Source organism: Haliotis rufescens, unplaced genomic scaffold (assembly GCF_023055435.1).
Source record: "Haliotis rufescens isolate VD_foot unplaced genomic scaffold, xgHalRufe1.0.p SCAF_3, whole genome shotgun sequence".
Taxonomy (NCBI): Eukaryota; Metazoa; Mollusca; class Gastropoda; order Lepetellida; family Haliotidae; genus Haliotis; species Haliotis rufescens.
The window spans coordinates 24245710-24267718 of NW_025964001.1; the positions used below are offsets into that span (position 1 = coordinate 24245710).

General features: G+C 41.2%; 1 protein-coding gene and 1 long non-coding RNA gene across 6 annotated transcripts in view; one reads left to right on the top strand and one right to left on the bottom strand.

Annotated features, from left to right (window-relative positions):
• Positions 1-21732, bottom strand: part of LOC124143960 (N-acetylgalactosaminyltransferase 7-like) — a 31875-nt gene extending 10143 nt beyond the window's left edge. The window contains exons 1-4 of one of the 4 annotated variants that reach the window (XM_048403943.1): positions 21449-21732; positions 19629-21400; positions 1465-1657; positions 96-234 (exon numbers count right to left, since the gene is read on the bottom strand). In XM_048403943.1, coding sequence (XP_048259900.1) covers positions 96-234; positions 1465-1657; positions 19629-19778 — 482 coding nt within the window. In that variant the 5' untranslated portion in view covers positions 19779-21400; positions 21449-21732. Of the gene's footprint in view, positions 1-95; positions 235-1464; positions 1658-7044; positions 7192-15514; positions 15756-19628 lie in introns of those variants that run through there. The other 3 variants (XM_046513134.2, XM_046513143.2, XM_046513154.2) reach the window with 3 other exon arrangements.
• On the top strand, positions 1655-4329 carry LOC124143971. 2 transcript variants are annotated; one of them, XR_006862355.2, is made up of 3 exons: positions 1655-2426; positions 3531-3593; positions 3919-4329. It is a non-coding gene; the product is annotated as an uncharacterized LOC124143971 (long non-coding RNA). The 2 variants fall into 2 exon arrangements; XR_006862354.2 differs by having other exon boundaries at positions 1655-2167.
• Positions 21733-22009: the final 277 nt, after the last annotated feature.

Consider the following 22009-nt stretch of genomic DNA (forward strand, 5'->3'; position numbering starts at 1 on the left):
TTCGGCGTGACGAGCGAACTCTTTAACCACTAGGCTTCCTGAACGCCCCAACTATGAGCATAGTACAATAATAGTACCACAATAGTACAACATACTCTTCATGGCGCATGTCTTTAACTATTCTGTCCAGTGATATCTTGTCGCTGTTGACCATGTTGAAACCGAATTCTCTGGCAGTTTTCTCAACTAAATCCTTTTCGCTTGGCACGTCCGGAACTGGAACTCCGTATTCTCCTGATAGTCAACAAACAATTCTATGTTATCACTAACTTCCTAAGGAAAAGGGACAGACAAGCTTCGGATAAACATTGATAAACATTGATAAACATTGATAAACATTCCGCATAAAGACTGGCAATATGTACACAATCTACCTTGCTGTTTTACCAGTTCAGTCGTATATGGGTATAGCACACTCCAAGAGAGCACAATAAACAGTTCGTTATATCCGAAGTTCGTTTTAAACAACATATTGGGAAGATTAGAATCAACTTTGCGTTATGCGACTATAACGTCAACTACAATACGAATGACGACCCGTGAAGATCCGGGGTAGAATAGGTCTTCAGCAACCCATGCTTGCCGTAAATGGCGACTATGCTTGTGGTTAGAGGCGACTAACGGGATTGGGTGGTCAGGCTCGCTGACTTGGTTGATGCATGTCATCGTGATCGATGCGTGGATCGATGCTCATGATATCAATCACTGGATTGTCTGGCCCAGACTCGATTATTTACAGACCGCCGTCATATAGCTGGAATATTGCTGAGTGCGGCGTTAAACAACAAACAAACAAACCAATGACGAGTTGTTTAATTGTGTGCGACTTCCTTTTGGCACCATATTTCCCTCTGTCAAGATTAAATATGTTTGGAAGACTCTTAGTATCTTCCATAGGGGAGCTGGTGGGTGGTAGTGGACGTAAACAATAATCAAAGTGTCCTGTAACAAGACATACGCTTTAACGTACACTGTAACTGAGTGAGTTACGCCGTTTTGATCAATTTATACAAGGGCAGATCTAAAAAGAATTTAAGGGAAGGGTCCAAAATATCAAAATTTTCTCTCAGATATTTTTACTGCCTATAACATACTACATTTGGTTTTCAAGGGGGATGAGGACCCCCGAACCGTCACTCTGGATCCACCTATGCATGGTATTAATCATACTACGGCGAGTTTGCAAACCTTTATCCTTATTTACTTCTTTGGCAAAAACACACGAACAAATGTATGACGCTTACACACCATGGATAATGACCTGGGACACTTACACACAGATGCAATTCTGAACAGAAGACTGTGCCACCCCAAAGACCACGCCTACGCCCAAAACTAATCCCCTCTTAACCACCTACATCCCCTGCCCGACCCCTGGAACCACCTTCATCCCCAACCCCACCTCCATCCCTAGCTCACCCCCACCACCATCTTAAAGTGATGTTAGCGCCCAGAGCACGGTACCTGGTCCTGTTCTATTCATGTCCAGTTTAGGTTCGTAGTTGCCAAGGACGCCATGTTTGTAGACTGCATTAGGAGAATAAGGTTTTTTCTTCCACGTAGGTTCCACCTCGTCGGTGCCAGCTTTACCCGGAGCTTCCCCATGAGAGTCGTGTTTGGGCGGAGGCTGTAGTGGTTCGAGTTTCCTTTTCAAATTCTGTAAAAACAGTGAGTGAGTGAGTTTGTTTTACGCTGTAGTGACAAATATTTGTGCGGCCTGAGTCAGTTGTATTCCACTCCGTCAGGGCAAAACAATATCGACCAGAACATACATTATATTCACTTGCTCATTTCAGTCAGCCATTACGAAACGCATAGTGCTTGGGACTCATCCTGATTTTAGAATACCCAGGACGGTAGAGATTTAAAGCGATACGTGGGACATGTGTGTTTGGAGGATACGATTGTGAAACAATTCATCAAACGTTAGTGGAAAGTCTTTGCATGTGACGTCGCGGCAGCCTAGCAGCCTAGCACCGTGTGTGTCAACCAATGACTGCACGACACCTTCTGCCCATGGAACCAAGTTGCATGTGGATGGCATCTTATTGAATGGCAGCCATGACGAGCTTGACGTAATTGGCGCAGATGCAGTGGGACAGATTCACGTTGACGTACACGTCTGTCCCACAGATGATCCGATGACGGATATACTCTGACCTCTCAGGTAATCAGTACAGTACTGTTAGGGAATAAGCATTGTCATGAAAAGTGACGCGTGGTGCTCGCAGATCCAGGACGACGTCACTATAACGCACACCTGTTAAGTTTCACTATGTAAACAAGATCTGTCGACTTATCTGCAACATCCGGGGAAACGCTCATACCGCCGTCGATATGCACGGATCCGCCAACCCCTCCTCTGATGGAGGACACGGGATTCGTCACTAAACCAAACGCTACGTCACCGTTGGTGAAGCCACTGAGTGAGTGAGTGAGTGAGTGAGTGAGTTTGGTTTAACGCCGCTTTTAACAGTAATACAGTTATATCGCGGCTTAATGTGGGGGGAAAGCCCGAAGTGATGCAGGTCTCAGACGTGTACCACTTAGGTGAAACCCACGAGCACGGGTATGGTGCTGACAAACATAGAAACGAGGCCAATTGGGATTCGAACCCACAATCATAGGTTTCTGGCGTGTCCAAGGGACGCAACACTGCACAGCGCCTTAAATATAGACGACTGGGGCACCCGTGCTCCCATAAAGCCATTGATGATATAGTCGACACCGCTGCAGCCTCCGAAGTCGATTACATTGCGGTAATATTTTCAACATTGGCCTGTCGATATTTGAAGATATGTTGAAATGTGATATTGTTTTATACATTGACTTACGATATTTTAAAATATGTTGAAATATGATATTGTTTATTACATTGGCTGTTAGATATTGAAAATATGTTGAAATCTGACATGATACTTTTAACATTGATTCAACAGTATTTGAACATATATTGTAATAAGACATTGTTTTCAACACTGATTCAACATTGGCCTGTCGATATTGAGAATATGTTTAAAACTGACAGTGTTTCAACATTGAAAAGTAATCTAAAATTTAACACATGAATTCAGCGATTTTTTAAAATGAAATAAATATTTTTGTCGTTGGTAGGAATCAATATATTTGTATTTATCGACTCTAGACTCCTTTATTTTTATACCAAACGCTATTATTTAAATTTAATATTGACATTGAATAATTTATTTAACTAAACTGCCAGGACATCTCTCATTTGACCTGAACATTCCAGGAATGTATTTAGGCGTTGTAATAAATGTCGGTATTAATCTTATTCTTAAACCTCGGTTAATACATCATTATGGTTGTAAATGCAGAAGAGTCAGTTTAACATTTCAAATAAATTAAAATATCAGTTTGTTATAATATTTTTAAAAATTCTAAAGTCTTAGGTATAACGGACATAACACTTGGACCGAGTATTAAGCATTTAGCAGGACCAAGGTTAAAGGTTTAAACCCAGCTTTATTGTAAAAGTCACGTCCTGGCATCTAATCCCATGTTGACAGAGGGCAGAAGGCCTCCGTGTTTGGACCAGGATCACGGTATACTTCTCATGGTATAACAAAGAGGTGAGTAGTATTCTTTACATGTATAATATTTCTTTGTACACATGTACTAAAACATAACATATTTGATTAAAACGATTGTTAATTTAAACAATTTGGATATTTGTATACTCAGCAAAGATTTTCTGAACTTCAGCTTCAGCTTCCGTTATTTAGTATTGAAGGATACAACGTTTATATTTTAATAACGCTGCAATGCCACAACGCTACATGTTTTGTGCAAACGAAATAAACTTGGTGAGAGAGTATCAGTACAATGTGATTCTTGTCGCAACAATGGCTTTAGGTGTTAACAAGACTTTTTCTTTCTCTCTTCATTGGTCGATAGGAGAGCAGATGTCTGATGAATCAAGGGAGATAATACAGTGTGTTAAGAACTGACCACGTACCTCGACATCAGGAGACCCGAAGGATGTGACAAATCATCGTTGCGCTAAAGACTATATGCTTTTAGGGTGGTGCTCAGATATTTTGTTTCCTTAACATGTTTTGATTTAAACATATTTTATTCAGATTGAAATGGATTGGGAACAAGTTATCCAACTTAGGACTCCCTCTCCATGGTATTTACAAAGCTTGTACAGTAAATCATATACAAGGAAAACAGAAAAGAAGATGAGTGTAAAGATAACAAGAAATGTACAAGAGAGAGACTAGTATATGTACATTAAAGTGTTACCCAAATCTCTTTGTATGACTTAAAAACATTTGCACTGCTTTAAAGATGTGTTTATTTTCGATAATGGACAAACATTCATTTCCGTTTAACATCAAACTTAAATCTAATTTAACAATTTTGTTCACGGCGTTCTGTAAAATGTCCCGAATTATTATTAACATAGTTTTTCTTTGGTGGACGTACAATGGACACTTTAATAAATAATGCTGTGCGTTTTCACATGGATTACCACATTGACCTATTGGATCACATTTTATCTCTATTCTGTATTCTGTATGTTGGACATGTCTTAACTGTTGGACACTATGGCTTGACGTTTTGCATTGAATTTTTCAATGTTAAGGTGTTACTCAAAGGTTGTGATTTCTTTTCAATCAGTATTAAGAAAAACATTGTCATTTGTTCAGACAATCGCTTGTCTTGTGTGTTGTCTGGCAATACTCCTAACTGGTTGGCTTTCCCGCTACGGAGAATGACGAGATCTCTGACAGACCGCTAGTGACATCGGACTCTCTTAAAATGCAGCATTTCCCTTATTAAACCACGTATGGAATAGTGAACGGGTCTCCAATGAGGAGAAATTGGTATGCGCCCGACAAAATATGAACCCTGGATCTCTGTCAGCGCCCTCTAGTCGTGCCCCCTTGGTACTTACTCCATCAAAGACAATAAAACCCTTTCGCGACACTTTATCGGTTAAAAAACCATGTACACTTTCTTGTCACGAAGCAGTGAAGCATGGAAAACTTTCCATTAAAAAATTACTTTTGAAAATATTTGATACCACGTATGCGTTTCTTCTTTTGGAGAGTTTATAGCAATACAATCTTCGTCTTTTCAGCTATTTTAATACTGTAATATTCATTGAGGAAATGTACTTATCATTACAGTCATCTAAACCATAATTCGAGTATTCAGGAATGAATAATATATGGCAATTACAATTCCACAACTTGTTCTCGTCGCTGAATCAAAGCTGGAATGCCGTTGAAACAACTCACTTACTCGAACACCCATCACTGTGAAATAGTGAACTGATCCAATTCCCAAACAAATGCCTGTTTCAAACGTAGATGCACGTGCAGCCCACAGTCGGCTCATGGTTGTCCACGACAGAATTCACAGGTGACACACAATAATAGAATGTCATTGTTATAGCAAGGCCTGGCAATGTCGGGGAAATATCAAGGCCTGACAATGTCGGGGAAATATCAAGGCCTGGCAATATCGGGGAAATATCAAGGCCTGACAATGTCGGGGAAATATCAAGGCCTGACAATGTCGGGGAAATATCAAGGCCTGACAATGTCGGGGAAATATCAAGGCCTGACAATGTCGGGGAAATATCAAGGCCTGGCAATGTCGGGGAAAGATCAAGGCCTGACAATGTCGGGGAAATATCAAGGCCTGACAAGTCGGGGAAATATCAAGGCCGGGCAATATTGGTGATACATCAATGCCTGACAATAACGATGTTACATCGAGACATTGCAGTATTTCAACGCCCATTGCATCGCCTCTGGTTACGTTGCGAGTATATTACAAGTTATCAATGTCCGCTGGTAATTATGCTGCTCGATAATGCAAACCTTACATATGCATACACAGACAATGTCATGCGCACACTATGTAACACACACGACCAACAACAAATATTGTGATATTTTGTATTGAAATTTCTATTATCAAGAAAAGTGAATGTATTTATCATCATATTTAACATTTGCGATGTCGAGTATGTTTGAAGAGAAATTAATTAACCAGCTGGCGATTGCATAAGGAGAAAACTACCTTTGTTAGCTGGTCAGTAAAACAAAGATTAAACAGTGTAGGATTATTAATTTCAGAAATAAAATAGACAATGTGGGCCCGTTTCACAAAGCGATCGTAGCGCTACGACTACCGTAACTCCTATACTTTAACATAGACTTACGACCGTCTTAGCGCTACGATCTCTTTGTGAAACGGGGCCCAGTATGCAAGTCTCTGTAACATATATATAGAACAGCTTCTAAATATCAAACCCACTGCCCTGATGTAACATCGCAGTTCTCGCAAAAAAACAATACATTTCCAAAGATACTAAAATCATAAAAAAACATTCATGATCATCAATTAATAGGCAAGGGCTACCCAACTGACACATTATTTTCGAAGTTAGTTTCTTGGCAAATTCGCATCTATACCACGACAACATGACTGTCGCAATAATTTTAAATGAGTATAAGATAGACTATCAGTACATGTGTTTGTTTATTGTTTAACGCTACACTCAGCAATATTATATGACGGTGTCCTGTAAGTAAATGATATATCGTGAGCACAATCCGTACAGTTGGGGTACGATGAGTCTGACCACCCGATCTATTAAGTCTCTTCGTACAAGTATAGGTTGTTGGTGACCAATTGCAATCCGTAGTCCCCATTAGGGTAATGTCATTTATCATTTTAACTGCGAAAATTGCATTGGAATACACATTGGAATTCCATATTTTCATTCACATCCATCCTTACATTAATTGTTTTGTTTGTTTGCTGTTTAACGCCGCACTCAGCAATATTCCTGCTATATGATCGCGGTCTGTAAATATTCGAGTCTAGACCGTGCTATCCAGTGACTGACATCATGAGCATCGACATGCACCAACCAAGTCAGCGAGTCTGACCACCCGGACCCGTAAGTCGCCTCTTAAGACAAGCTTGGGTTGCTGCAGTCCATTTCTAACCCGGATCTTCAGGGATTGTCCTAACATTAACTCAATAAGACTTTATTACCTGGTCTTGGTCCCGTGCCCCGTCCACATAGGTCCAATTGATATTCTTTATAATGTATACACTCACAAAAACGACCACAACAAGAAGAGCAAATTGACGTCCAAAGCGCCGCCTCCTGCATAGCGTACAGGCCATGTTGTGGGGAGAACAGACTTACTTGGTGTACGTGAAAGTTAGCCGCCTACGCCTCAACTAATGACCAGCACACGGAGAAACGTGTTGCAAGTACCAATAGGGAAATGATTATTGCTCTGAAAGGCATTTGTTGTCGTCCTTCTGAAGAGTAATATCTGTTGTCCGCGCTGTATCGATTATCCAGGGAGTCAGGAAGTGAGCCATCTGCTGGGTGACCGATTAGTTATTAACGCCTTTTAAGGAACAATATTCAATATAAGGACAATATAAGGACTTTTCTCCTGAAAAAAGGACAGGCCCAAATTACACGGTTGTTGACGTTAACCGCTTTGTCGACATCTATATTCGCGGTCAGAGCGCGGCAAAGGATCCTCGAACCCACGACCACAGGATTATGTCATGTCCAGGTGCGGCATCCTTGACTAGTTGGCCACCCGTGACCCGAGGTAACCTGACACCGATCGGTCCTCAGTCCTGAAATACCAGTGTATCGTCTGGTCCTGACTATTGAGATGTAACGTGGAGGTCTGACGGTAGCGGTGTAACATGGAGGTCTGACAGTAGCGGTATAACATGGAGGTCTGACAGTAGCGGTATAACATGGAGGTCTGACAGTAGCGGTATAACATGGAGGTCTGACGGTAGCGGTATAACATGGAGGTCTGACGGTAGCGGTATAACATGGAGGTCTGACAGTAGCGGTATAACATGGAGGTCTGACAGTAGCGGTATAACATGGAGGTCTGACAGTAGCGGTATAACATGGAGGTCTGACAGTAGCGGTATAACATGGGGGTCTGACAGTAGCGGTATAACATGGAGGTCTGACGGTAGCGGTGTAACATGGAGGTCTGACGGTAGCGGTATAACATGGGGGTCTGACAGTAGCGGTATAACATGGAGGTCTGACAGTAGCGGTATAACATGGGGGTCTGACAGTAGCGGTATAACATGGAGGTCTGACAGTAGCGGTATAACATGGAGGTCTGACAGTAGAGGTATAACATGGGGGTCTGACAGTAGCGGTATAACATGGAGGTCTGACAGTAGCGGTATAACATGGAGGTCTGACGGTAGCGGTATAACATGGAGGTCTGACAGTAGCGGTATAACATGGAGGTCTGACAGTAGCGGTATAACATGGAGGTCTGACAGTAGCGGTATAACATGGGGGTCTGACAGTATCAGTGTAACATGGAGGTCTGACAGTATCAGTGTAACATGGGGGTCTGACAGTAGCGGTATAACATGGAGGTCTGACAGTAGCGGTATAACATGGGGGTCTGACAGTAGCGGTATAACATGGAGGTCTGACAGTAGCGGTATAACATGGAGGTCTGACAGTAGCGGTATAACATGGGGGTCTGACAGTAGCGGTATAACATGGAGGTCTGACAGTAGCGGTATAACATGGGGGTCTGACAGTAGCGGTATAACATGGAGGTCTGACAGTAGCGGTATAACATGGAGGTCTGACGGTAGCGGTATAACATGGAGGTCTGACAGTAGCGGTATAACATGGAGGTCTGACGGTAGCGGTATAACATGGAGGTCTGACAGTAGCGGTATAACATGGGGGTCTGACAGTAGCGGTATAACATGGAGGTCTGACAGTATCAGTGTAACATGGGGGTCTGACAGTAGCGGTATAACATGGAGGTCTGACAGTAGCGGTATAACATGGAGGTCTGACGGTAGCGGTATAACATGGAGGTCTGACAGTAGCGGTATAACATGGAGGTCTGACAGTAGCGGTATAACATGGAGGTCTGACGGTAGCGGTATAACATGGGGGTCTGACAGTATCAGTGTAACATGGAGGTCTGACAGTATCAGTGTAACATGGGGGTCTGACAGTAGCGGTATAACATGGAGGTCTGACAGTAGCGGTATAACATGGGGGTCTGACAGTAGCGGTATAACATGGAGGTCTGACAGTAGCGGTATAACATGGAGGTCTGACAGTAGCGGTATAACATGGGGGTCTGACAGTAGCGGTATAACATGGAGGTCTGACAGTAGCGGTATAACATGGGGGTCTGACAGTAGCGGTATAACATGGAGGTCTGACGGTAGCGGTATAACATGGAGGTCTGACAGTAGCGGTATAACATGGAGGTCTGACAGTAGCGGTATAACATGGAGGTCTGACGGTAGCGGTATAACATGGAGGTCTGACAGTAGCGGTATAACATGGGGGTCTGACAGTAGCGGTATAACATGGAGGTCTGACAGTAGCGGTATAACATGGGGGTCTGACAGTAGCGGTATAACATGGGGGTCTGACAGTAGCGGTATAACATGGGGGTCTGACAGTAGCGGTATAACATGGAGGTCTGACAGTAGCGGTATAACATGGAGGTCTGACAGTATCAGTGTAACCTGGAGATCTGACAGTATCAGTGTAACGTTGAGGTCTGACAGTATCAGTGTAACATGTAGGTCTGACAGTATCGGTGTAACCTGGAGCTCTGACAGTATCAGTGTAACATGGAGGTCTGACAGTATCAGTGTAACGTTGAGGTCTGACAGTATCAGTGTAACATGGAGCTCTGACAGTATCAGTGTAACGTTGAGGTCTGACAGTATCAGTGTAACGTGGAGGTCTGACAGTTTCAGTATAACGTGGAGGTCTGACAGTATCAGTGCAACGTGGAGGTCTGACAGTATCAGTGCAACGTGGAGGTCTGACAGTATCAGTGTAACATGGAGGTCTGACAGTATCAGTGCAACGTGGAGGTCTGACAGTATCAGTGTAACGTGAAGGTCTGACAGTATCGATGTAACATGGAGGTCCGACAGTATCGGTGTAACCTGGAGGTCCGACAGTATCAGTGTAACATGGAGGTCTGACAGTATCAGTGTAACATGGAGGTCTGACAGTATCAGTGTAACATGGAGGTCTGACAGTATCAGTGTAACATGGAGGTCTGACAGTATCAGTGTAACATGGAGGCAGTATCAGTGTAACATGGAGGTCTGATAGTATCAGTGTAACATGGAGGTCTGACACTATCAGTGTAACATGGAGGTCTGACAGTATCAGTGTAACGTGGAGGTCTGACAGTATCAGTGTAACATGGAGGTCTGACAGTATCAGTGTAACATGGAGGTCTGACAGTATCAGTGTAACGTGGAGGTCTGACAGTATCAGTGTAACATGGAGGTCTGACACTATCGGTGTAACATGTAGGTCTGACACTATGGGCGCCTTCTCTCCCCTCCAGGCCGCATTGCCAGAGTAGATTCAACAGCTGTTACAAAATATGAATATTCTCAGTAATTTCCGAGTCCACACAATGGTCGATATTTGTACAACATAGATAGTTACAGATCGAACATGTATCGTCACGCACGACAAATAATCTATACATTTACTGCAACAAGGCATTGCAATTTCCCAACGCCTTCTGAGTGTAGAACATCAATATTTCCTAACGTTCGTAGGAATGTTTACTATTAATTACTAAATCAGATACGATTAATTCAAAAATATATTGTTGTATATGCGCGTGTGTATGTGTCTGGGTGTGTCTCTGTGTGTCTGCCTGTGCATGTGCGTGTATATGTCTATGTCTCTGAGGGGTGGGTTTGTGTGGGTGGGTATGAAGGGTGTATGTGTGGGTGGGGATGTGTGGGTGGGGGTTGGGGGTCGACATGGTCATGGCACCAAACCTTGATCCGCCTACTAAACACATATATGGTATCTGACATATTTGTATTTATCCCAGATCAGGGATGACACCGCATTACGAACCGGTCCATGACTATACTTGAATTCCCATTATCATAAAGATGACTGTATGTATTTACATATCCAGTGATCGTCGTTTTAGGTCCCCGATAGCAATAACATAGCTTGTATAAGTCACCTATGAATAGGTAGACCATGTTAAAACCAATTTTGGGGTATATATATTTGTCACTCAAATTAAGTGCGATTAATTTAATTCTACTAAACAAACTTTAAAATCCATAGTTTCATAGTTTTATCGTAACGCCCATACTTTAACATAGACTTACGACTGTCACAGCTCTACGATCGCCTAGTGGAACAGGGTGCCTTTGAACAAAACAACTTTAGCGCTACGACTGTCGTAAGTCTATGTTAAGGTATAGGAGTTACGATCACCTTAGCGCTAAGATCACTTTGTACAACTGTACCTAGGGACCTGTAAATTATTTTTCCCTCATGGTGCCTGGACGTCAGTCAGCCTGCAAACCGCTCAGTGCCGCACTGTGATGCCGTCGCGGTTACAAAAACGTATACATTGTATCAAAGTTGTTGCAACGTCTTTATTTCTTCACACAGTGTAACCAAGTTGTATAACATGCAACTCGAGTTGATTGTCTTTCCAACAGTATCTAAAGTCACCAAATCCAAAAGATCTATGCACTGCCCAGCCATCGATAAAAGTGCTGGTATTATAAGTTTCCTACTTTTCCACATTATTCGTAATATGGACGCACCCGAATATGGCAAGCACAGTCAAGTAAGCGCCCTTGTTTGAAATCTAAATGACCAATAATTCATATCATTTGCAAGTACATGTCCTAACAGTGATAGACATATGATATTTATGAAGAAGTACACATTCACTGAGAATTTTTCGTGAGTTATATTTACCGATAAAAAATCCCGATGAAATTGTGCGTGTTTTTGACGTCAAAACAAAATTGACGGAAGTGGTCGTGATTAATTCATACGCAGACTGTTTCAAAGATTATGTCACAAAACGAATGACAGTTTGGAATGTATATCGTGAAGAAATCCCGGTTACGTCAATGTATGTTTCAATGACCGTGCTCTTTTATTAGTGATAAAAACAACTTCGGGGTAATTGACATCGTACATTTTCAAAGGACAAAATGTGAAAGATTGCTCAACAGCCCTAACAATACTCAAATTGACATCGCTCAATATCGGGCATCATCATTATTTCTTAATAATTAACAAGATTATACTAACGTTATACCACCCAAGAGTAAGTACATGTAGATTCAATCAAAATTGTTGAAACGTTTTCATGGGCAGCAAATCATTCAACAAACCTATTTTCGATCACTAGCAACTCGGGCGCCATATGTCATTGTACGACGTGTCACTATGACCACCCGAAAACATACATCCTCGTATCAGCTCGTATTTCGCACTTGGCTGCCAAACTTAGACCTTTGCTTAAAATATACTCGTATGGCAAGTCCATGAAATACCACTTTTTCTTTCATTTATTCATTTGATTTATAAATACGACTTTAGAGGTGTATTTACACCTAGCTAGGTATATGTACATGTACATTTAAGGACATACGTGATAGTTTATTTCCACTAGTTTCCCATTCCATCCCATTCTACTAAAGAAAAAGTTTGAAATGGATAATGATCGTAGGTCAATGAAAGTAATGGAATTATTTGTCATAAAAGGAAAAATATATTCTTGGTATTGAACTTCGAAAATTTAACCAGTAAAGTCTTTAATAAAAATGGTTTATTATGTCTTTCCTTTTTTCCTTAATTTTGGCCTAGCTAAACTACAGCTTGGAGGGAAGATCGATATACAAATTAAAATGGTGGAAAAAAACCCACAAGAATGCATTGATTTTGCTCTTAGACAAATATTTATTTAAAAAAAATCTATTTCATACTTAGGATACAAAACAAAGTAGAATGTAATTACTACTATGTCACTGGTCGAAGTATTTGGTAATTTAGATAATGCAAAGTGAAAAAAAGACATAAATATAACTATATAAAACATCAAAACGAAATCACATTTACACTGAAGACTTTTTGTCTTTTAGAAATTGATTATCTATATATTGTGAGTAGATCTAATTACTTTTACTGTTTATGTTATAAATTGAACCATTCGAGATTCCAATAGATGAAGCTAAAATATAAAAACTCTAGGTTGTTCAATATTGGATCCATTTTGACAGGTTTCTCACTGTACTCAACTAAATGCACATTATTGTTTTGGAATATCAAGCCTTCAAACAGATATGAAAAGCACATGTCAACATACCAAAATTAGAAAACTGCGCCAAATATTCTAACACTGTTAGTCAAATGATAAGCGGTCTCACTCACTCGTCGGTCGCCGTAGATATTTTCCAATCGTGATGTACTAGATATGCTTTCTAGTTCAGTCAAAGAGAATATTGTTATTTGGAATATGAAACCACGTGTATCTATTATACTACCACAACATTAGATCAGCTGTTTCATGTGACGTCATCCACGTCACAAACACGCGAGGTCAAATCACGCGCACCTGTCCAGACGACAAATTCACAGCGGCGGGAAATCCCCGACCGTCTATTAGCCTGTTTGAATAAAATTGCAGATAGTAACGAAATAAAATTAATTGTACTCATTGCTGACATTTCAGATGACATATCAAATAAGAGTTGAAGACTTGCAATAGATAATCATGCGTTAATCGAGAGTACAGTGTACATAAATAATTTGTAAATCTAATATTAATTTTTGATCTAATATCCATGGCAGAATGTTTGAAAACGAGCTATAATATATTCCATTTTCTGAAGAGATTAGTAATGTGTATTTGATGATATATATGCATACACAATTGGTTATCAATTATCTTCTTCAATCACAGCATGTACCATGTACATTAGACTCATGGAAAATACTATTTCAGCAAACCAATCACAGCGCCATTATCACAGTTTCAATGAAAGGAAAAACAAATCCAAATCGAACTTAACAGCACAGCGTATCCAAAAGCGGTTAATCCAAATACAAAAAGGTATTGATGTCATCATTGTAGAAGTTATGTTGATGTTTTCAGTTGTTGCATTATGCTTGTATCGCGTGTACCATCGACAGAAACGGGGGCCGAGCTACCACATGTGGAACCGACCTTGACACAATTTGTTTACAATATGGCGTCGACTCACGTTAGATGTCGTGGCCACACTTTTGAAATCTCAATTTGCGACAAAATGTTAAACAGTTAGGGCAAGTCACTCACACATGTCTCTTAGTCATTTCATATGAAAAAAGTAGCAGTTATGTGTCTGAACGGGCGAGTATGTAGGACAACCGGTAAACAAGAAATAGCGGCACAGATATGATGCGAACGTGCCCTGTCGATGACTTCGGGCTTGGCCATTCAATGTTTAGGTTTTGATCATGAACCTCCTGCCCATAAATATACACTATACCATCTTAATATTAACGATTATAGCTATCTTTCCATATCTTTGAATTGAATATTTTCTGTAAATCAGCATCATAAACAAAAAGACAATCTGCACTGTCGTTCTGTCTCTAGCGCCGTGCTAAATCGCCATGACACAGTCGATAAACAAATGCAATACTTGAACAAAAAACTTCCGTGGCCGACTAAACGTTAGTACTCTTACGCCAATAACTGTACAGTGGGGACTAGTAAATCCTTCTGACCAGTCCGATCAGATTTCTTTTTCAAATTGGCTGTCTGATATAATAATAGTTACGTGTATGTGACATGGGTGCATAATACAAAATTGCCTTCATTCGCATGAAGTTCAACATGGCAGAAAAAGATCGAGAAGCGCGGTAACCACATTACTAATCTCGCCATATTTCGCAATCCGTAGCACTGCATAAAATATGAGTTACACGATATTAACGTTGAGATGATTAGGGTGATGATGGTCATAATTTCATTCAATGAACTTCATAAATGTAATGAAAATATACACTGTCGTTTTCTCATGAGTACCGACCATTCCGCCATTACCGATAGTCGATAAAAATATACAAAACGTGTAAATAAACTTGTTCATAAAGGAGTGAACAGAATTGTATTTACGTGAATAAGTATACAGTTGGGAAAAATATGTCTTTCTGACCACTCAGGTCATATTTTTTCTTATGAACAAGGATTTTGTCTGAAAATATTTACGTGTTTGTGACATGGGTGCATAATCAAAATTCGCCGTCATTCGCTTGGTGTTCAAACATGGCAGAAAAAGGCCGAGAAGAGCGGTAGCCACTTTACTAATCTCGCCATATGTCGCAATCCGTAGCATTGTATAAAGTATGAGTTACACGATGTTAAAGCTAAGATGATTGGGGTGATGGTGGTTATAGTTTTGACTTTGCGCACTCAGTGTTAAATATAAAAAATCACAGTTTAAAAGGGCATTTTCTCGGGACCATATATGGTCCCGTGGCACCAAGAGGGTTTAAACAGTTTCGTCTTCATTATGACATATCCTGTACATTAATCCATAGTCAAAATGATGTCGTCTCTCCTGGACATTAATCCCTAGTTTCCTCATTATAATGACTTATCATGCATATTTACACAGTGATACAGACCTGGTCTAGATCCCGTGCCCCGTGCACATCTGTCCAATATATATCCTTTGAAATGTATACACTCACGAAAACGACAACAGCAAGAAGAGCAATTTGACGCCCATAGCGCCGCCTTCTGCATAGCCTACAAGCCATGTTGTGAGGAAGAACAGACTTCCTTGGTGTTATAAAGCCAACAGTGGCTTAACTTGTAAGCGCAACAGAAACGTGCTGCGTGTATATCCTTAAGCACGATTCATGCTGGGTAGTGCAAACCCCGAGGGAAGCAAGGCAGTGAAATGTAAGGCCGATGGTGAAATCGGAGGTCTGACTATCAGGCCGATTTTCTCAAGTTTTACGATCCGAGACATAACCGAGGCAGAATATGCGTTCTCCAACGCATGGCGAAGGAATATGTACAAAATCGAGCAAATACAAATACGCTCATCAATTTCGCACATGCAGCACAAAAAGTTCATGTTGCACATTGTGGTAGAAGTTTGTAAACACCATTGGGATCGGTGGCTATTTTAAAGGATGTGAGGCACGGTTCATATAGTGTGTGAATACCCAGGTGGGGGGTCCAATGTGTTATGACGTCACCTGTCTACGGAAAAAGTTGAAATTATGACAGCACCTGTCTACAGAAACAGTGATGGCAGCATCTGTCTACGACAGCAGTTATTGACATCACGTATCTCAGGTAACAGTTATTGACATCACGTATCTATGGTAACAGTTTATGACATCACGTATCTATGGTAACAGTTATTGACATCACGTGTCTATGGTAACAGTTATTGACATCACGTTTCTATAGTAACAGTTATTGACATCACGTATCTCAGGTAACAGTTATTGACATCACGTATCTCAGGTAACAGTTATTGACATCACGTATCTATGGTAACAGTTATTGACATCACGTATCTATGGTAACAGTTATTGACATCACGTATCTATGGTAACAGTTTATGACAACACGTATCTATGGTAACAGTTATTGACATCACATATCCAAGGCAACAGTTATTAACATCACGTATCTGGTAACAATTTATGATATCACGTAGCCACGAAAACAGTTATTGACATCACCTATCCACGGAAACTGTTGATGACATCACTTATCTCAGGTAACAGTTATTGACATCACGTATCTCAGGGAACAGTTATTGACATCACGTATCTCAGGGAACAGTTATTGACATCACGTATCTCAGGGAACAGTTATTGACATCACGTATCTCAGGGAACAGTTATTGACATCACGTATCTATGGTAACAGTTATTGACATCACGTATCTATTGTAACAGTTATTGACATCACGTATCTATGGTAACAGTTATTGACATCACGTGTCCATGGTAACACTTATGGACCTCACGTGTTCACGGTAACAATTATTGACATCACGTTTCAACGCCAACATATGCTGCATATTTGGTTGACTTCAACGGGCTGCACGTGAAAAATATTGATCATTCAGTGTCATTTATCATTCAATTTGTGGTTCATTAATTTCAAATTCCTTTAATGGCTGTCACCAATTGTTTCCTCTTATTTTCTATTCTGTCAGTCTAAGAGAGATAGCGTTGTGTTTTGCTGAGGTTCACATCGCCGTCGGCGACAAGTGACACGTCAACTTCAAAATGAAACTTCCTTACTGATCTAACAGAGCCCTCCAGGTCTTGTCGGTCTGCACAAGGGCGTCCTGTGCTAGCTAAACGTAGTTCACACGGGGCCCATGCCTGTACCTGACTTATTTGTATATATATATATATATATATGTTTGATATACATACATACTAAATGGACACGTGATCTACATATATATATATACATGTACATCACGTGTCCCTGTAGTATGTATGTATACACGTGATCTACATATATATATATATATATGTAGATCACGTGTCCCTGTAGTATGTATGTATATCACATGTCCATACAATGATTTGTGAATTGTGTAGGTGTCTATTACCATGTCGCTCCCAGTTTAGTATGGACGGTGTCTTTTCCTGGGACAGCTATGACAAACTCACGAACTGATAAAACAGAGACATAAAACGCTTCAACTGTTTCCCTCGATATGACCTGGGGCATTTCAGTCTGAGGTCATGAGGCTGTATCTCGAGCCGAGCCTAGTGTGTGAATCAGGTACCATAAAACACGTGACCGGAGGTAAAATGTACTTGTCAACATGTTAATGATAATCGGTTCATTCACACAAAATGTCAAGCTGACCACATTTCTGGAGCGTGATAGTGTCAGACATTAGATCAGCGTTAATTACCAATCAGCGCAAATTAACTATTGGCTTCTTTTGTTTTCTTTTTGTTTCCACCTATCTTATTACTTATGTTGATTTTACATACATACATATACATCCTCGCATTCATTCACCCGATGAAGGAGTAAGCATATACTCTAAAACGTTGTGTTCCTCATTATAACGATATATACAGTAAACTACCGTTATAACAAATTCAAAGGGACTACTAATTTTAGTTCGTTATAACCGTAGTTCGTTATAAGTACATATACAGCATGACAACAGCAAGTAGTCGGGACCAAAAAGTAAGTTCGTTATATCCGTCAGTTCGTTATAACCGTTGTTTACTGTATATACTTAACACCATGTTTAGTGTTCAGACACATTTCCGACAGTATTCGGACCAAATTCAGATTGTGTTTACATATTATTCAGACTGTTTCAGATTATGTAGTCAGTGTTCAGACAATAATGAGATCGTGTTTAAATGGTGTTTAACTAGGGTTCAGATAGTTTGCTCATTGCATTCAGATGATGATATCCAGTGTTCAGGAAACTGTTAGTCAGCGATCAGACAGGTACATGTCTCGTTTTATTTCTGACAGTGTTTAAAGTGAGTGAGTGAGTTAAAATTTAACGTAAGATCGGCAGTACCTTAGTCAATTAAAGAGTACTTAGTCTTATCGTTGACCAACCATTTTCAAAACATCGGAATTGCCATGTAGCACAATATGAATGGCTTCATTACAACCCTCCATACCTCGACCGAGAAATCGATTCATAATTCATTTGACATGACACTGAGTCACGTCAGCCATAAAACATTCACGGCATGCACTGGCATGCTGGTTGGTTAGAATTGACTTAACAGCCACATGGCGGTGTCAATCTAAACTCTCACATGTTCAGCTGAGATGACTATCGTTTCTTGAAACAAGATCTGAGATCGAATACATCTTAAACATGACACCACATATGCATCACTGAACACACAGTGGATATATCGAGTGTTCAAGAAATGGGTAGTATGTCGTGCATTGACGGCATAGGGAGCTCATGTTTACATTATTTGCCAAAGCAACAATCAAATCAATATTCATTTGAACAAACCCAAATATCATTATCGAGTCCTTTTCTAATGATATTGGTATGTCAATTTGACTCGACAAATGCAGCATTCGTTATCCAACACGTGGCAAGGTAGAACAGGGTGGATCAGTCAGTTTACTTGGGGGGTGGGGTGTGTGTGTGTGTGTGTGTGGGGGGGGGGGGGGGGTATTTACAATCATGTGGAGGGTCAGGCCTATACGTACTTAGAGATGCAGGTTGGGGATAAATCTCCAGAATGTCCATGTCAAAGAAAAAATAACAATTGTTACCAATGACTTTATATCTCAGTCGGTGTACGTACTATCATACACTCACGTAACACTATGATACAAATGTATCCTCGTTGTTCTTCTGGTTTACTACATTTGCTACGACTCAATCAATTCCGGGGCAAATAGATTAGACACTTGGATCAATCAGGTCAAGTGCCTGTACACAAATAAAGTATTCATTCACCAAGAAAGTATCCATATACCAAGAAAGTACCTATACACCAAGAAAGCTAGCGCCAATAAAAGAACTATACATTAGGCATTTTGTTGATCTTCTAATACTGATGACAATGAATAGTTAGGGAAGAAATATACGGGTATTTTCCATTTAAATAGAATTAAAGGCATAATGGTTAATTGATTGTTAATAACCACTTTCAGTTCTGTTTTCCCTGACGTATTATGGATTATAATGCCTGGTGCATCAACAACGGTACCGTTATGTTTTATGCAAAGAATATTGATTGTCCTCACCTTGTTCAGTAATTCCCTGTTTCCTTCGTGCATGTAGGAATCGTCAAGGACCTTGAATATCGACACACTTGTAAACGCAAAACAGAGTACCATGCCCAGGAGAAACAAGATCCGAACACCGCCTCGTCTTCTTAATAACCTGTAGCACATCTTGTTACAGTGTTCCGCTGACACAATGCCGCTGTATATCTCCGACACTGTCTCACTGTATGTCTCTGACACTGTCTCACTGTATGTCTCAGACACTGTCTCACTGTATGTCTCAGACACTGTCTCACTGTATGTCTCAGACACTGTCTCACTGTATGTCTCTGACCCTGTCACTGTATGTCTCTGACCCTGTCACTGTATGTCTCTGACACTGTCACTGTATGTCTCCGACACTGTCTCACTGTATGTCTCTGACACTGCCTCACTGTATGTCTCCGAAACTGTCTCACTGTATGTCTCTGACACTGTCACGCTGTATGTCTCTGACACTGTCACGCTGTATGTCTCCGACACTGTCTCACTGTATGTCTCTGACACTGCCTAACTGTATGTCTCCGACACTGTCTCACTGTATGTCTCTGACACTGTCACTGTATGTCTCCGACACTGTCTCACTGTATGTCTCTGACACTGTCACGCTGTATGTCTCTGACACTGTCACTGTATGTCTCCGACACTGTCTCACTGTATGTCTCAGACACTGCCTCACTGTTTGTCTCTGACACTCTCACTGTATGTCTCTGACCCTGTCACTGTATGTCTCTGACACTCTCACTGTATGTCTCTGACAATGTCACTGTGTGTCTCTGACACTGTCTCACTGTATGTCTCAGACACTGTCACGCTGTATGTCTCTGACACTGTCACTGTATGTCTCTGACACTGTCTCACTGTATGTCTCGGACACTGTCACGCTGTATGTCTCTGACACTGTCGCTGTATGTCTCTGACACTGTCTCGCTGTATGTCTCTGACACTGTCTCACTGTATGTCTCTGACACTGTCACGCTGTATGTCTCTGACCCTGTCACTGTATGTCTCTGACACTGTCACTGTGTGTCTCTGACAATGTCACTGTGTGTCTCTGACAATGTCACTGTGTGTCTCTGACACTGTCACTGTATGTCTCTGACACTGTCACGCTGTATGTCTCTGACACTCTCACTGTATGTCTCTGACACTGTCACGCTGTATGTCTCTGACACTGTCTCACTGTATGTCTCTGACACTGTCTCACTGTATGTCTCTGACACTGTCACGTTGTATGTCTCTGACACTCTCACTGTATGTCTCTGACACTGTCACGCTGTGTGTCTCTGACACTGTCTCACTGTATGTCTCAGACACTGTCACGCTGTATGTCTCTGACACTGTCTCACTGTATGTCTCTGACACTGTCACTGTATGTCTCTGACACTGTCACGCTGTATGTCTCTGACACTGTCACGCTGTATGTCTCTGACACTGTCACTGTATGTCTCTGACACTGTCACTGTATGTCTCCGACACTGTCACGCTGTATGTCTCTGACACTCTCACTGTATGTCTCTGAAACTGTCACGCTGTATGTCTCTGACACTGTCACGCTGTATGTCTCTGACACTGTCACGCTGTATGTCTCTGACACTGTCACGCTGTATGTCTCGGACACTGCCTCACTGTGTATCTCGGACACAACGCTAATGTGCGCTTACACAACCTCATGGTGCGTCTCATGGTGCGTCTCATACTGTCTCACTGCATGTCCCCAACACAACCTGAATGTGCGCCTTTGACACAACCTCACTGACTGTCTCGCACACAGTCTCACTGTATGTCCATCACACAACCTCACTGACTGTCTCGCACACAGTCTCACTGTATGTCCATCACACAACCCCAATGCCCGTCCAACGTAACCTCACTGGGTTTCGCTCACACAGCGTCCCTGTATGTCCCTGACACAACGTCTCACACAATTTCACTGTACATATCTCACAGGCGCACTGTCTCGGATCACCTGTTAGGGACGCATCAGCTCATGGACAACAAAACCTCTGACAATGCTAGACTTGATGAGCCGTGCAACAAAGCAAACTGCTACGTGGCGCGGTCAATAAATCCGTGTGGAGGACTCCATTTCAGCAGAACAAATTTACAGGTGACATACCGATAAGCGCATATCAATAGCCTACTTGTTTAGTATACGAAGACAGGTGCGTGAAGCTGTGATAGGGAAGAAAAACGAAGTGGCGCTGCAATCAGTCAGTATTGCCGCTATAGTCCATATTGTTTCTATTCTGTGCTGCTATATATGTCTCTTCTACCTTTGTTGATTTGAAATACATAAATGACAACGTAAATATCACTTACGGATTTGCCAGAAGGCATTTTTTGATCAGGGCATAGTG